This window comes from Lucilia sericata, unplaced genomic scaffold (assembly GCF_015586225.1).
Source record: "Lucilia sericata isolate MDLA Ls3-8-SP2 unplaced genomic scaffold, ASM1558622v1 Contig000214F_arrow, whole genome shotgun sequence".
Lineage (NCBI taxonomy): Eukaryota > Metazoa > Arthropoda > Insecta > Diptera > Calliphoridae > Lucilia > Lucilia sericata.
The window spans coordinates 209,843-226,603 of record NW_023994242.1 but is presented as its reverse complement, the minus strand read 5'-3'; the positions used below and the strand labels follow the sequence as shown (position 1 = coordinate 226,603).

Sequence of the window (16,761 nt, the reverse complement as noted above, 5' to 3'; positions counted from 1 at the left end):
TATAGACTGATCTATAAGCTAGTCTATAGACTGATCTATAAGCTAGTCTATAGACTGATCTATAGGCTAGTCTATAGACTGATATATAGGCTAGTCTATAGACTGATCTATAGGCAGTCTATAGACAGATCTATAGGCTAGTCTATAGACTGATCTGTAGGCTAGCCTATAGACTGATCTGTAGGCTATGTCTATAAAAATATTTATATACTAGTCTATAGACTAATCTAAAGGCTAGTCAATAGACTTATCTAGTCTTTAGACTGATCTAAAGATTTATAAAGATTCTATAGGCTAGTCTATAGACTGATCTATAAGCTAGTCTATAGACTGATCTATAAGCTAGTCTATAGACTGATCTATAGGCTTGTCTATAGACTGATATATAGGCTAGTCTATAGACTGATCTATAGGCAGTCTATAGACAGATCTATAGGCTAGTCTATAGACTGATCTGTAGGCTAGCCTATAGACTGATCTGTAGGCTATGTCTATAAAAATATTTATATACTAGTCTATAGACTAATCTATAGGCTAGTCAATAGACTTATCTATAGGCTAGTCTATAGACTGATCCGTAGACTAGCCTATATATCAGTATATATATATATATTTTTATATATATATATATATATATATATATATATATATATATATATATATATATATATATATATATATATATATATATATATATATATATATATCGACGAATAAATGGGTAGTTATATAGAGAGTTATCCAAAGTATATCAGTTCATAGATTGGAAGTTAGAGTGACCCTTACATAGATTTAAAGTGCGAACTTCAGAATGAACTTAATAATGATGATGACCTAGAAATATTGCTCTCTAGATGAATCCATACACTGGATCTGCTTGCCTATAAACTTATCATAGAATGCTCAACAGACTGGTCTACAGGCTAATTCATGTTATACTCATATTTATAGACTGATCTTGGAACTGATTTATAGACTTATCTATTGACAGGCTGCTCTTGAAGCTGACTAATTTATAAACTGATCTGCAGGCTAATATGAAGACTGATCTGAAAACTGATCAATAGACTAGTCTGTAAATATCTATCTATAGAATGGCCTTCAGACTGATAAAATATAATAATACAATATAAATAGGTAAAGGATGTTCCAAGATCTACCTGGCCTTTTCCGATATGATGAATTTCGAACAAGGGAATGGCCATCCAAAGTTTAAAAACAATTCAGAAGAAACTTAGTAATCAACTAAAAAGCTTAGTACCTCTTGACATATGGACAAAATAAAGCTGTAGAAGCAAACATAAGGTTTCCCGATGTCTTTATTATTTATTTATTTATTTTCTAGTTGGCAACACTTTAATGCAAAAATTAAAATGATCGTGAATTTTGAAACACTATATATTTAGTTATGTGCATAAAGAGTACACTGAAGTTATTTGATTTTGTCTTCAATATAATCTACTCATTCTCTTAAGCGGACAAACCACAAAATTATAAATTTGATTTTTTAATTAATTTTTACGTTTATGTTTATAACGATGACTTCGAAGTGAGTCATTTTTAAAGTTATTTTGTTATTGTAAGCGATACCTGGTAAATTGTTTTTTTTTTTACAAATAAATAGATAGTTGTGTTAATATGTATGTGTGTGTATGTTTAGTTTAAATAAAATAAGTTGCGATTTTTTTGGAAAAATTTTGTTTGTGATGATGTATTACCACCGGCAAATAGTTATTGTAATCGCTGTAAGTGTGTAATTATATTTTACATCAAATTCCTTATAAACGCTAAGGAAAATAATATGTCTGTCTATCTCTTTTAGAAGTATCGCGGCACTATTATGTTGAACAACAACCCGGCCAGTTTCTTTTGTAGGGTTTCTTTAGTCGGCCGATCTCGCCCATTTTAAAGACAAACATTTCTCATCTATAGAGAATAATATTGAAAAATTGTACTTTTTTAGATGTATTATTGTCTGTACTCTATCTTGCTAATAACAGTTAGTCTGATCCAAATTGTAATTTAAAATATCCCGATATATTGTGAATCGTTAAACGTGACTGAAGTGTCTGACACAGTGAACAAGACACGTTCGAATGAATTGAAACAAAAAGTTACGAATGTGTGTTAATTGCGCGCGCAAGTGTATGTGAGTAAAGTTGTCGTAACTTGTCGTTATTTATGTCGTTATATCCTCCCCACTACACTATTGTAGTGGGGAGGATATAGTGTTTGTAACACACAGAAATTCTAAATACAAATCGTTTTAAAATATTTTTTTAAATCTATAAGGCGAAGTACTTTTTTCAGAGATGGTTAAAATCGGTACATGATTTCACATAGACTCTTCTCTCTTTAGTGGATATGGGACCCCTGGTCTCGTATAAAATCCGTTTCAGAATATAGTATATAATGGTCCCATCCTCATATTCTATGAGGATGGGACCATTATAAGAACTGCAACATTCCATATTATAATCCCAGACAAAGACATTTAACTAATGTAGTGTTTAAAATGATCAGTCTTGCCCGATTATAACTTCTTACTGGTTTTTTTACTTCATTTCCATCGACTTAATTTAAACTTTTGCACATTCCTGCTGTTCATCATTTTGCTGTTGCTGCTGCAACATGTTGTTGCGTTTTATTTGTTGTTGTTGTTGTTGTTTTTTTAAAGGTCACCAAGAAAATCTGCATGTTGTAGTTTATTTATTTATTTTTTGCATATTTGTTTTTGTTTATTTATTACCTCTTGTGTTGCTTCTCTTCATTCATATACACAAAAGTGTTAAAATTTTACGAAATAATTGTTGTTAATGGTTGATAGTACCCGATAGTACAGCATGTCTAAAACGGGTCAATTGACAAGTAATGTCCCTACATTCTCCCGGGGTCAGGTTATCTTGTTGAACCGTCCTCGTCTTATTGCTATTGTAATCCCGGGTAAAGAAGAGCTTCCATTACCCGACTATAAACTGGACGTGTCATTTGACTCCCTGGCTGACCAGAGAACCTAACCTATCTGGTGCCACGGGCACCTATTGCACACAGTATGTTGTCTTGGACTTCGTCTTGTACTGATTATTGGAGAGATATCTTCAGGGTGTGGTTAACCCCACTCGAGGGAAGAGATTATTGTTTTAAGCAACGGTGAATGGTGGAATTAATATTTCGGTATAAATTTCCGGTGCTGTGGCCGATTAAACAGGCTTCAGAGGAGCGATTATGGGGACTATATGTTGCTGATGTACTGGATGCAGTATGGGTCAACTGGGTGGCGATGGATGTGAGTGTTTCGAAGTATATACCGAGTGAATGGTTTGTGTAATGGATTAAATTGTGATGGATGTACAAGATGTCGAAGTGCTTTACTTGAACACCTTCCTTGACGGCCTTATTTCACGGTGGTACTTTTCAATGGGTATGTAGGTTTGGGACGGTCTACCACGCGCTCCCCAGTGACTTTAATGAAGTACCCTCAGGGCAATTTTTGTACGTGGCTCTGCCGGCCTGTGCTATCCAATCTCTAGCGAAATGATTGCGTTGCAGAATGACAAGTAGCATGATGCTAGCCCGACAGGCGGATAAGTACCGAGATGACCAATAGCTGTAATCATTGTCATGAGCGACGCTGTAGGGTCACCGTGTTCCATTGATCTGCTCTGGTAGATTTCTCGTTCTAAAGACTTCTTTAGTAGTCCGAAATACTCAGCCAATACATCAGAATACCTCTGTATGTGAGGATAATGTGATATAAGAATTTCTAAATTCAAACGTAACCAATAATTGCCCCTACAGATTGAGTGACGGTACTCAACCATTAATAGCTTAGCATGTATCAACATGCATCCTGTTGCGATGGCAACAGCACTGAGAACTTCTCTGAAGTGAAAAGGCATATTCAAGCAGTTATAATCTCCTGTCGGGCAAAGGGGCTTTCCCGAAATTTCACCAATTTATATCAGTTCCGTTCTCAGATCATAAAGTACTATCTACGGAATGACCGGCAACCACTAAATGTAAACCTGACAGTTCCCCAACATATACTGGCTACTACTACCTGAAGAGTAAAAGATACTTAATAGATTCAGGAATCCAGCATAAGTTGTTCTGTTACCTCACCGAAAGGACCTCTCCAATAACCGGAACAAGACAAAGTCCTATACTCTGCCCTGTAAGCTACCTGTACCCGCGGTACCAGATTATGTGGTTCTCTGGTTCAATCCCATGTCAATTCATTCCAAGGAAAGGCCAAGGATACATTTGACACGACCAAATTATAGTTCCGGCAGTTCCGGTAGCACTTATTTTCCTTCGGATTGTAATAACACCAAGATGGGGAAGATCACCAAGGTAACGAGACCCCGGCGGAGAGGTGATCGGTGTACAGTATTCCTCTCCTTGTGATATCGATAAAGATCCCTTTTTTGTCCAGGTATTTTTCGGGCTTTACTTTGTTCATACCCGACTTATCGCAGCGTGTTCCCTAAGCGCAGTTTTGGCTTATTAATAAGGATCGTACTTCCATCTTCCAAATACGCCTTTGTGTGCTGTTCAGCGTCCATCCCAGTAGTGTGGTTGTGTTTAGATTATAGACGAATATTTCAGATATAGTCTGACGACATTTCACAATTGGGCTACAATGGTCAGAGATTGTAGTGCTTGTACATGAACCGAGGTCGGATATGCAAGTCACAATGAGGTTATGAAGGGTCCTCTCTAGCTTACTTTTTGATTGAAAAATCCGCACACACTTCAATCATAAGTAAGATAACCAGTGATGACATACTTCACTGCATAGGTGCCCCTTCAATTACTTGCCCCATGAACTGCAGGGTAGGTTTATTGGTTATTAAATAATTTACTGCCATCATCATCGTCGTCATCATCATCCTACAGCTGATAAACACCATCTTCGTCATCGTCATCATCAATATAAGTAATTTAAGATTGTAAATCTTTGCTTCAGTGTTTACGGAATTAAATAGTTTCACTTTTATTTATTGATTTTTTTTCTACAATTTTAAAATTTCCCATTCCTCTTTCACCTTGTATATTACTTTTATGTCAATATTACTATTTGTTGTTATTATTTAACAATTAAAAAAAAATCGTTAAATCATTATTCAAACAGCTCTCTAAACAGTGGGTATTTAGCAAAATCGTTTAGTTGTGGTTATTATTAGAACTGTAGTTGCAAAGTTTATTTATTTCGAGTCCCTACTGTATTATTTATTCCAATGTTAATATTTTATCTGAATTATATTAATATTTTGTAATTCAATATGATGTTTTATTTAAATGATTTATTGTATCATTTTGCATATTTATGGGACACGACAGCAATAGCATGTAAAAATTGTTCTAATAATAGTTTTTATACCCTTTACTACTAGAGTAGGGAGAGTACTATATGTTTGAGCTGATGTTTGTAACACCTTAAAGTGTAACTATCGGCTAAGAATCACTTTCCATATCGATTGAGCCCGGCCTTGGTTAATTTAAATGCATTTGCTTTTATCTTTTAGAAAACTTAAAGAATAATCATTAATTTTTTTTTTCAGATCAAAGTCCAAACATACCCATTACATAAAAGCTGCCATAAATAATCCCAAAGCAATGCATTTCCAAAGTAATATATCACTTTTACAACTATTCATTACACTCATAGTAGGAGTTGCAATTGGTTTTACATTTTCCCAGCTATTAAATACGACCCAACACGATAACCTAATGATAACGACATCAATGAAATCAAATCAAAATTTATGTAAAGATCATGAAATATTACAATCTTTATCTAGTATAGATTCTGAAGAAATCATTAAACCGATGGAAAATTATGAAGAGTCTGAAGGAGAAATAAAAAAGCTTTCAACTAATACACCAATAACAGATGATCTTGATACAGAGATAGCAGATCGTTTGTTTAAAGAAGTTAGAGTTCTATGTTGGGTTTTGACTGGACCCCAAAATCATGAAAAGAAAGCCATACATGTTAAGAATACTTGGGGTTCGAGATGTAATAAGTTACTTTTTATGAGCTCAAAGGAGGATAAAGCTTTAGGAGCAATTGATGTGAAGGCGGGTGAAGGACGTGGTAATTTATGGAATAAAACTCGGGAGGCTTTTAAATATGTCTACGATCATCATTTTAATGAATACGATTGGTTTTTAAAAGCGGATGATGATACGTAAGTTGGTATAAAAATAAACGATTGTTAACCCGCTTTATACAAATCTCTCTATTTTACAGTTACGTGATTATGGAAAATCTAAGAGCTTTTCTATACACCATGTCCCCAAATGCTTCGGTATATTTTGGTAGCAAATTTAAGCCTCATGTTAGGCAGGTGAGTTTTAGTTCATTTTAGCCAAATTTCACTTGAAATACTTGTCTTATTTTAGGGCTATATGTCTGGAGGTGCTGGTTATGTTTTAAGTAAAGAAGCTTTACGACTTTTTGCCGAACGTGCTTATCCAAATCGTGTTTTATGTCGTCAAACTCCCGGCGGCTCAGAAGATAAAGAAATGGGTACTTGTTTGCAGAATGTTGGAGTTGTAGCCGGTGATACACGTGATGAGCTTAAGCGCGGACGCTTTTTCCCCACCAGTTTATATAGTCACATCATACCAAAACCCAAATCCAGTTGGTATTGGCGTTATATATTCTATGCAACCGAAGATGTAAGTTGAATTTGCTAGAAGAAAACTTTCTTAAATAAAAATTATTTCCTTCTATCTTTCAGGGTCCCTCCTGCTGCTCGGATTACTCTATATCATTTCATTATGTTCAACCCAACTATATGTATGTCATGGATTTTTTGGTTTATAAATTAAGACCCTATGGTATAGTGCCAAAAAATATTGATATGCCGGCGAAAAAGAACATGAGTGTTTTATTAGATAAATGGCGTAATGAAATATCGGATAATCCTTTATAGTCTAATTAAGTTGAAAGCGCCACCGCCAAGTCATAGAATTTAGAATAATTTATTTATTGTTGTTACAATTTTTAAGCATATTGTGATTTAAGTAAGTTTTATAAGCTTGTTATAGAATTGAATAAAACTATATTAGTTTATGTTGATTATTGGCATCTGGGTTTACGATTGTAAAGTTTTGGGTTTCAGCACAAGTATTGTAAAGGGCTGTCATTCGTAAAGTTTTTGTGATTGGCATAGATTCCAGTAAGACATTGTTTTCAGCCATTGGGTACAATATCTGTATAGATTTTGGGCAAGTATCTAAAAACATTATGATATCGTCAATTTTAACTATAACATTAGGATCTGTAGCTCGAGCTCTGACTTTAGTTTATAGGAACCTGCTCCAATTGTATAATATTATTCATTAAAAGTATAAAATCTATTTGAAAAGCAATTTAGTTATAAGATTTCAAGTAAGCGAGATGCCACGCCCACATACAAAATAAGTATTTAAAGTTGCATATTATCGAAACTGCAACGTCTATGATCTTCCTTAAATTAGAAAATTTTAGAATATATAACAGCTAGAGTTCTCAAATTTTTTCGGAGACACTTTAATATCAAAGTTAGCATTAAAGGCAAAAGTGGGCGGACTAACAATAAAAGGCGTTTCACCTCTCATATGAATTAGGTAAGGTTAGGTTAGGTTGATAAGAGGATGTATAGTACATCAAATCCGAAGAAATACACCTAGGCCACTATCGGGTCTGTTGTGCGCACCTTTTCATGAAAAAATTGTTCACTAAGTATATTATTTTTAAATGTTCAGAAACTCAGTTTCCTCGACGTAATTCCTAAGAATTTTGCAAACAGTGTTAGTTAGGAATGTTATTTCCGGAATAACATCACTTCCAAGATACTTGAAACTAACTTCGACGAATGCCTGACAATGGCAAAGAAAATGCTGCAGAGTTTCACAATCCTCTCAACATGCTTTACAATCGTCTGAATCTACACGGCCAATTTTGTATAGATGTGCTCGTCCACTCAGAATACGTACCATCATACTAACTTCAGTCTAGCTCATTTTGAGGAAATTTCTCGTCTTGTTCTCATGAGGGTCATCCCATAGGATCTTTGTGGTTCTACCCACTGTTTTATTATTCCAAGAGGTCTTATGGGATTCTCTCACCCATATTTTTAATTCAGCGTTTGTTGCGTCGAATGGTTTTGCGTTCGTCAGGTTAACTACCTCGAGCTCCCTTCCCTTTAAGGCTATTACATTCGCCCTTTCGTTGCCGACTACTTCCGAGTGGCCTGATACCCATATGATGTAAACCTTACCACTGGGAGAGTATCCACTTAAAGCTTTCTTACAATCCAATACAGTCTTAGATTTAATTCTATCACCTGATATTGACCTAATTGTCTTCTGGCTGTCGGTAAATATATTTAGGGCAGTGGGCGCCATATTTATTATGATCCAATTTACACATTCCCTTATTGCTTAGACTTCTGCCTGGAAGCTTGTGTTATAATTTGGTAAACGGTGGTATATTTCTATTTCTGGGTCTTCAATATAGAACCCCAGGCCCACTTTATTCCCCAAATTTAGAGCCATCCGTGTAACAACGGATTCCTACTGGTATTTGCTCTAGTTTTCCGCTTGACCAAGACATTCTATCTGGGATCGGCGTTTCAAAGTTTCCGATATATTCTATGTCTGGTATGTGATCAGGTACGTATAACCTTCAGGTGTATAACCTTCCAATGTGTCCAGTATATATTGATGACGTGTCCTATAACCGCTTAACGGCCGGTTCGCCTAAAGTAAAGAGCCGTTCGTCTGTAAATTAAATATGTTTCAATGGGTGGAATATCTAGCAACGTTTCCAGAGCCTTGGTTGAAGTAGTACACATGGCACCACTTATACCCAAGCAGCATGTACGCTGAACTCCCTGGAGTAGTTTGATATTGCAGTTTTTGTCTGAAGCAGTCCACCAGATTATTGAAGCGTAAGCTAGAATTGGTCTAATTACACTTTTATAAAGCCAATTTGTCATAGTAGGACTAAGACCCCAATTCATGTCTATAGTTCTCCTACATATCGCCCAGCACCTATGTGCCTTGCTGATCCTCTAAGTGGTGTCTCCATTTTAATTTCCGGTCGAGAATTAAACCTAAGTACTTAACTTTGTCTGTCACTGGTATCTTTCTGTATTCGCCGAGTTAACATTGATGCCTCTCGGTTGAGTCCTGCTCAAGGCCGTATTCAGAGCCTCATATGAATTAAAAACAAAAATTTGTTTATCTAAAAAACTATTACAGCTAGAATCTTCTTCAGGTAAAATCCTAAAATTTCGCAGGAACTACTTTGAAATCCAAGTGAACATTTGGGTAAAAAATTAACAGATTAACAATAGAGTATATCTGAGAAACTTTTAGATTAGTACTTACTTACTTTTGGAGTGAATAACTAATTATATTTGTTCGACGAGGATCTAAAAATAACTAGTTGCAAATGTGGTTACCAGACTTTCCCGACCTTAAACCAGTCAGTGCTCTATTAAAAAGTTATTTTATAATACTTTTTGGAATAAATCGACATCTTTTGAAAAACCCACTGATATCATTTCTGATTTAAACCACTAAGTAACTATGTACATCACCTAGATTTTTGCTATGGAACCACCCATCATGAGTGCTATACACAAAAAGTTCATGCGACTGGCTTGCTACTGAACGAATGCAAATCGTCTCTGTCGTACTAAGGTGATTCTATGGATAAAATATGCAACTTGCCATGATTTTTAACTTTTTCCCGTTTATCCTTCTTGGAAGCATATGGCTTCCATCCATGATACGACATCTCGAAAACTTAAACAAATTCAAAAAGTATAATTTTCTTTTGGTATTTGGATTAAAAATGTCTTGGCCCATGTTATCGTTCTAGTTTATTTCTTTGTCATTATTCTGTTCATACCCGATCTACTGCAGTGGGTCCAATGTGTGGAGATCGTATTTCCATCTAACAAATACTTCACTAGATGTGGATTTTTAATAACTAACTAATTTCTTAATCAATATACACAATTACATAAACAAAAATTATGTATACAAGTACTAATAATAAATACTAAACTAATTTTATGATTCTACTGTTTGACCTTGGTTTTCCGGTTCCACAGGTGGAGCTTCTGTTTCACCAACTTTTAATTTTTCTGGTAGTGATTCCGGCGGATTAATTAGGCCATATGGCCTTAGATGATAGATTAAATAGTCGTAAACATACATTTGATTTGGTGTTACATAGTGAAATGAAATGGCATAATCTGAACAGCAGTCAAGACCCTAGAAGAGATTGAAATGTAAAATATATTATTAAGGATAAAAACTAATCTCCTATTTTACTTACCTCGTCAGTTTTGTAAAAAATATACTCCCAGTACCAATATTTTCTATCCGTACCGGGTATTAAATGATGTTCTGGAATGAAAGGGAAAAATCTACCTCTCGCTTGATGGTCACGTGAATCGCCCGCGGTTACATTAACATTTTGCAAACATTTGCCAATTTCCACATCCTCATCACCATCATTTTCAGCACGACACAAGTCCTTATTGGGTATAGCTTGTTTCACAAATCGCCGCACAGCTTCTTTACTCAAAACATAGCCAGCGCCTCCCGACATATAGCCCTTTAGCAATAAAATACAAATTCACTTAAGTAATTATATTAATTATACTTTAAGATTATTTTAACTCACCTGCTTAACAAATGGTTTAAATTTGCAACCAAAATATATGGGAGTTTCGGGATTATAGGGATAAAGTAGATAACGTAAATTCTCTACAATCGCATAAGTATCATCATCAGCTTTATAAAACCAATCGGCATCATTTAAATGATGTTCATAGATATATTTATAGGCCTCTTTGGTTTTGGCCCACAAATTATTACGACCCTCGGAAACCGGCAAAGCTACAGTGCCTAAAACTTTATCCTCCTGCGAACTCATGAACAATAACTTATTACAGCGTTTTCCCCAGGTACGCTTAACGTGACGTGCTTTACTTTTGTGATTTTCAGGATTTGTCATGATCCAACATAGAACACGTACCTCGCTGTACAATTTCTCCGCCACTGAACTATTTTCTTGATTATGTTGATGAAAACCCACATCCAACTCGGGTCCAGAGGCATAGTTGAGATCATGACTAGCATATCTATCATTAACATTACCATAACTGTGTCTCTTACTCAGCAGCTTGACTGGTATGGATAAGATGAAAAATTTAGCTAAACAGAAGCCTATTAGTAGGCCCAATATCATAGATAGCAAGCAACGACGATTTGAACGCAATCCTGTAGAAGGAAAAAACAAACAATTGCCTTCATGTTTTATAGGTCTACCAATAAATATACAGCTTGATGACATTTGTCTGCTGTTACTTGGGAATACTTTTGAAAGAGTTCAGTTCTTGTGCTGATGAACGAAGGTGTTGGTTAGTGATTGTTGCTTGAGTTTGTCTTGGTTGGTTGTCCTGATTTTAGTTATTGGTTTTTTATTATCTTACGAAAATAATCTAAAATATTTCAAGAAGTATATAGGAAAATAGGTAAATTCAAGAGACCAAACACACAGTGGGGCAGTATTTTGGACCGAAGTGATTTAATTTTTTTTATTACTTAGACATCTGTCTAGTCTATAGTCTAGTCTATAGTCTAGTCTATAGTCTAGTCTATAGTCTAGTCTATAGTCTAGTCTATAGTCTAGTCTATAGTCTAGTCTATAGTCTAGTCTATAGTCTAGTCTATAGTCTAGTCTATAGTCTAGTCTATAGTCTAGTCTATAGTCTAGACTATAGTCTAGTCTGTAGTCTAGTCTATAGTCCAGTCTAGTCTATAGTCTAGTCTATAGTCTAGTCTATAGTCTAGTCTATAGTCTAGTCTATAGTCTAGACTATAGTCTAGTCTGTAGTCTAGTCTATAGTCCAGTCTAGTCTATAGTCTAGTCTATAGTCTAGTCTATAGTCTAGTCTATAGTCTAGTCTATAGTCTAGTCTAGCCTAGTCTATAGTGTAGTCTAGTCTATAGTCTAGTCTAGTCTAGTCTAGTCTAGTCTAGTCTAGTCTAGTCTAGTCTAGTCTAGTCTAGTCTATAGTCTAGTCTAGTCTAGTCTAGTATAGTCTAGTCTAGTCTAGTCTATAGTCTATAGTCTATAGTCTAGTCTAGTCTAGTCTATAGTCTAGTCTAGTAGTCTATAGTCTAGTCTATAGTCTAGTCTATAGTCTAGTCTATAGTCTAGTCTATAGTCTAGTCTATAGTCTAGTCTATAGTCTAGTCTATAGTCTAGTCTATAGTCTAGTCTATAGTCTAGTCTATAGTCTAGTCTATAGTCTAGTCTATAGTCTAGTCTATAGTCTAGTCTATAGTCTAGTCTATAGTCTAGTCTATAGTCTAGTCTATAGTCTAGTCTATAGTCTAGTCTATAGTCTAGTCTATAGTCTAGTCTATAGTCTAGTCTATAGTCTAGTCTATAGTCTAGTCTATAGTCTAGTCTATAGTCTAGTCTATAGTCTAGTCTATAGTCTAGTCTAGTAGTCTAGTCTATAGTCTAGTCTATAGTCTAGTCTATAGTCTAGTCTATAGTCTAGTCTATAGTCTAGTCTATAGTCTAGTCTATAGTCTAGTCTATAGTCTAGTCTATAGTCTAGTCTATAGTCTAGTCTATAGTCTAGTCTATAGTCTAGTCTATAGTCTAGTCTATAGTCTAGTCTATAGTCTAGTCTATAGTCTAGTCTATAGTCTAGTCTATAGTCTAGTCTATAGTCTAGTCTATAGTCTAGTCTATAGTCTAGTCTATAGTCTAGTCTATAGTCTAGTCTAGTCTAGTCTATAGTCTAGTCTATAGTCTAGTCTATAGTCTAGTCTATAGTCTAGTCTATAGTCTAGTCTATAGTCTAGTCTATAGTCTAGTCTATAGTCTAGTCTATAGTCTAGTCTATAGTCTAGTCTATAGTCTAGTCTATAGTCTAGTCTATAGTCTAGTCTATAGTCTAGTCTATAGTCTAGTCTATAGTCGTCTATAGTCTAGTCTATAGTCTAGTATAGTCTAGTCTAGTCTATAGTCTAGTCTATAGTCTAGTCTATAGTCTAGTCTATAGTCTAGTCTATAGTCTAGTCTATAGTCTAGTCTATAGTCTAGTCTATAGTCTAGTCTATAGTCTAGTCTATAGTCTAGTCTATAGTCTAGTCTATAGTCTAGTCTATAGTCTAGTCTATAGTCTAGTCTATAGTCTAGTCTATAGTCTAGTCTATAGTCTAGTCTATAGTCTAGTCTATAGTCTATAGTCTAGTCTATAGTCTAGTCTATAGTCTAGTCTATAGTCTAGTCTATAGTCTAGTCTATAGTCTAGTCTATAGTCTAGTCTATAGTCTAGTCTATAGTCTAGTATATAGTCTAGTCTATAGTCTAGTCTATAGTCTAGTCTATAGTCTAGTCTATAGTCTAGTCTATAGTCTAGTCTATAGTCTAGTCTATAGTTAGTCTATAGTCTAGTCTATAGTCTAGTCTATAGTCTAGTCTAGTCTATAGTCTAGTCTATAGTCTAGTCTATAGTCAGTCTATAGTCTAGTCTATAGTAGTCTAGTCTGTCTATAGTCTAGTCTATAGTCTACTATATAGTCTGGTCTATAGTCTAGTCTATAGTCTAGTCCAGGGGTCGGCAAACTACGGCTCGCGAGCCAAATGCGGCTCTTTGGATGTGGAGCTATGGCTCTTTAGTTTCATACGCAATTTTTTTATTTTATAAAAAAATATATATCTTTCTGAATAGATTAACGAACAGTGTTTGTTAAAACTGACAAAACAATTCGCAAACGTTTCTACAAAACACACGACATTTCAACTTTGTTTAATCGTTCCGTATGTGAGACAACTAACAAATGAAAGTTAAGAGTCGTTTCTGAAACTTTAAACAACACGTTATGATCCAAACTTTCTAAAGCTATACAAACCTATCTCTCCTATGAATTTGTTCCATGTACAAGTTAGCATTGTAAGAAAATTTTTAATTATTTAAATTTTTAGTTGAAAAGTTCCCTATAAACGATGGGGTATCATGAGCGCTCTTACGATGTGCCATTAGATAAAATGTAAAACATAATCATACATTCCGAAATTTTCGTGTTTTTCGAATTAAAACATATTTTTTGGAAATTGAAAATATAGTAATTAAATAATTACTTAATAATGTAAAGAGTTTGAACACAGTTACCCAGGAAAAACTTACATTGAAAAGTAATGAGTTAAAAAGCTAATAAAATTTCTTTTCACTACTTCTTCATTAGCATTTTAAGTCATTATTTAAACACGGTGATGTCATTGGAGGCAAGTACTTCTACGCACGCTTACTAATAGGAAGTTAAAGAAGTACTTGCAATTTCTCTTACAAAACAGTTGTTGAGTAAGTTGTTTTGTTTTTTAATAATAAACAGATCCAGCTAGAATACGAACCAGGTACTTCGATTTTTTAGTCAAATGTTCTACACACTGTACCACTCCTTAGCTTTTTTATTGAGCATCAAATAATGGTTTTCACAATCAAAATTAATTTTGTTTTATTTTTTGTAAAACACAATTCTTAAAACGCAATTAAATAAAATATGCAAACAAAATGACAAAGCCGAAAATAAAGTACTTCTATATCAGATTATAAGAAAGTCATTACTAGAGTACTTCTAAGTAATGCAGACGGTAAGTAGTAGTTATTGAAAAGTAAGTGGTTATGGAAGTACAACCCATTACCGAGTTTTTGCTGGGTAAATACTAAAAACTTGTTCTATTTAAAAACTTCAATATTTAAATATTGCGCGTTTTAGAAACGTTTTACAGTGATCTATAAAAGATTGATATATTTTTGACATACAATTTTTGGCTATAAATAAGGTACCAGAAAGCGTATTATGGACCGACCCATCCTTACAAAATTTGGTAATGAAATTTTGGATCCTACTTGTTTGTGTTGATTTTCATCACTATACTTGTATTTTTCGTCGTTTTCGAAAGTGGACACTATATGGGTGGGTAGGGTCAATTCTGAATCCATCCTTATTAAATTTGGTACAGATATTTTTGTTCCTATAAACTTGTTTATGACGAATTGCACCACTATGCTGGTATTATTAAGCATGTGCGTTAATTAAATCAGTTATGAACGTTAAAGTTATTTTCCGAAGTTTCTGAAAAGGACCTAATATTGGGGTTGGTAAAATATTTATCTCGATTGCCGCCAAATTAATATATTACTTTATACTGTATTAGCTGCGTCATCAATTTTCGTGATTTTTACATTTCCTGATATGTTTCCAAATGCCTTTTAAATGATAACACTGTCGCCCTACTCTAATAAAATTCTATATTTTTATATAACGAGTGTTTAAAAAATGCATTCGAATGACCCATAAAAATTCAAAAAGTATTTGTAGTCAAAAATCTATAAGAAAGATTCCTTGCAGAATGTCCTGTAGATAATTAAACCAACTTTATGTTTTTGAAGTGAATTCATAAAGTATTTGTAAAGTTTTAATACACAACAATTTTGTGGCTCTTTTAAAACATATTTTTTGTAAACTGTAAATTTTGGCTCTTCCGACTCAAAAGTTTGCCGACCCCTGGTCTAGTCTATAGTCTAGTCTATATTCTAGTCTATAGTCTAGTCTATAGTCTAGTCTATAGTCTAGTCTATAGTCTGGTCTAGTCTATAATCTAGTCTATAGTCTAGTCTATAGTCTGGTCTATAGTCTAGTCGATAGTCTAGACTATAGTCTAGTCTATAGTCTAGACTATAGGCTTTGAAATGGGATGGGAATCCAAAAAATTGCACCCATTTAATCATGTTACATTTTTGAAACTTGTTTGGGGTCCATATTAAAAACTTAAACTCGAATACTCGTGGTCTAAGCCATCAAATCAAATTTTATGCAGATAGCTGTAGACGTCTATTAAATTCTGTCCCAGTGTGTTGCGGTGGATGTCCAAAACTAACATATTTAAAATACTTACAAATATTGTCTCAATACTTCTCGAAAAATGCAAAAATTAAATTGAATTTTTTCCCTTTCTTTTAATAGAAATAAAATTTATACCACTTTTATTGCCATCTAAATTTTAACTACAAAATGAAGGTATTAGAAACTTTTGAAATACTTTCAGTATTGAAAACATGAAAATCATGTTAAATTCTTATCTCAACCGGAAAAAAATGTTTAGAAACCTCGATATCTGCACATACAAAAAAAAAAACGTTTTTTATAGTGGGAAATTCTAATAACAGATTTAATTGTTAGATATTTTATGTAATTTGTTTTCAACAATACAATCGACTACGCCGAATCTTATATAGCACTAAAACATATGATAACGATACATAATGGGCCAGAATGACATTTTATTTTTGATATAAATCTGCTAGTATGATCGGTATAACATTTAACCTAAGCTTAGCTAAAGGGGAAAGTTTTGAAAAAGGATCCCACAAATACTCCAGGGGCGGCAGTATCCCATCCGATTACAGATTTTCATTCCTGAGTATGCTATTTATCTATTATAATTTCCGAGCTATAGACATTTGACATTTTTTTATTTTCAAATATATCATATAAAGTCCCATTTTCTATATCAAACAAAAAACAAAATTTTAGTTTTCTCATGAGATAGCTAGATATCATCATAGAATCTTATAAAGATCCACAATATTTAAACGTTTGTGCCACAATATTTCATTGTGTTACAAACGGAATGATGAAAGTATATACTCCCATCTTTTT

The 16,761-nt window shown here is 34.1% G+C and overlaps 2 protein-coding genes across 3 annotated transcripts in view; one reads left to right on the top strand and one right to left on the bottom strand.

Annotated features, from left to right (window-relative positions):
• LOC119602200 (glycoprotein-N-acetylgalactosamine 3-beta-galactosyltransferase 1-like) overlaps positions 1–7,093 on the top strand; it is an 86,875-nt gene extending 79,782 nt beyond the window's left edge. Inside the window, exons 2-5 of one of the 2 annotated variants that reach the window (XM_037953580.1) lie at positions 5,810–6,194; positions 6,257–6,353; positions 6,409–6,687; positions 6,750–7,093. In XM_037953580.1, the coding sequence (XP_037809508.1) occupies positions 5,833–6,194; positions 6,257–6,353; positions 6,409–6,687; positions 6,750–6,944 (933 nt within the window). In that variant the 5' untranslated portion in view covers positions 5,810–5,832 and the 3' untranslated portion in view covers positions 6,945–7,093. Of the gene's footprint in view, positions 1–5,564; positions 6,195–6,256; positions 6,354–6,408; positions 6,688–6,749 lie in introns of both variants that reach the window. The other variant, XM_037953579.1, reaches the window with a different exon arrangement.
• A 2,738-nt stretch (positions 7,094–9,831) lies between these two features.
• Positions 9,832–16,119, bottom strand: LOC119602211 (glycoprotein-N-acetylgalactosamine 3-beta-galactosyltransferase 1-like). Its single transcript, XM_037953598.1, has 4 exons — positions 15,998–16,119; positions 10,697–11,516; positions 10,346–10,627; positions 9,832–10,281 (listed from the first exon to the last, which is right to left on the bottom strand). The coding sequence occupies exons 2-4, from the start codon at positions 11,366–11,368 to the stop codon at positions 10,078–10,080; spliced, it is 1,158 nt and encodes a 385-aa protein (XP_037809526.1). The 5' UTR covers positions 11,369–11,516; positions 15,998–16,119; the 3' UTR covers positions 9,832–10,077.
• Positions 16,120–16,761: the final 642 nt, after the last annotated feature.

Bases quoted from the DNA above. Each gene is read 5' to 3' on its own strand.
- LOC119602211 (XM_037953598.1), bottom strand. From the start codon at position 11,368: ATGTCATCAAGCTGTATATTTATTGGTAGACCTATAAAACATGAAGGC. The intron at 10,628-10,696 runs GTGAGTTAAAAT...TTATTGCTAAAG, and splicing joins TTAAACCATTTGTTAAGCAG to GGCTATATGTCGGGAGGCGC. The intron at 10,282-10,345 runs GTAAGTAAAATA...AATCTCTTCTAG, and splicing joins TTTTTTACAAAACTGACGAG to GGTCTTGACTGCTGTTCAGA.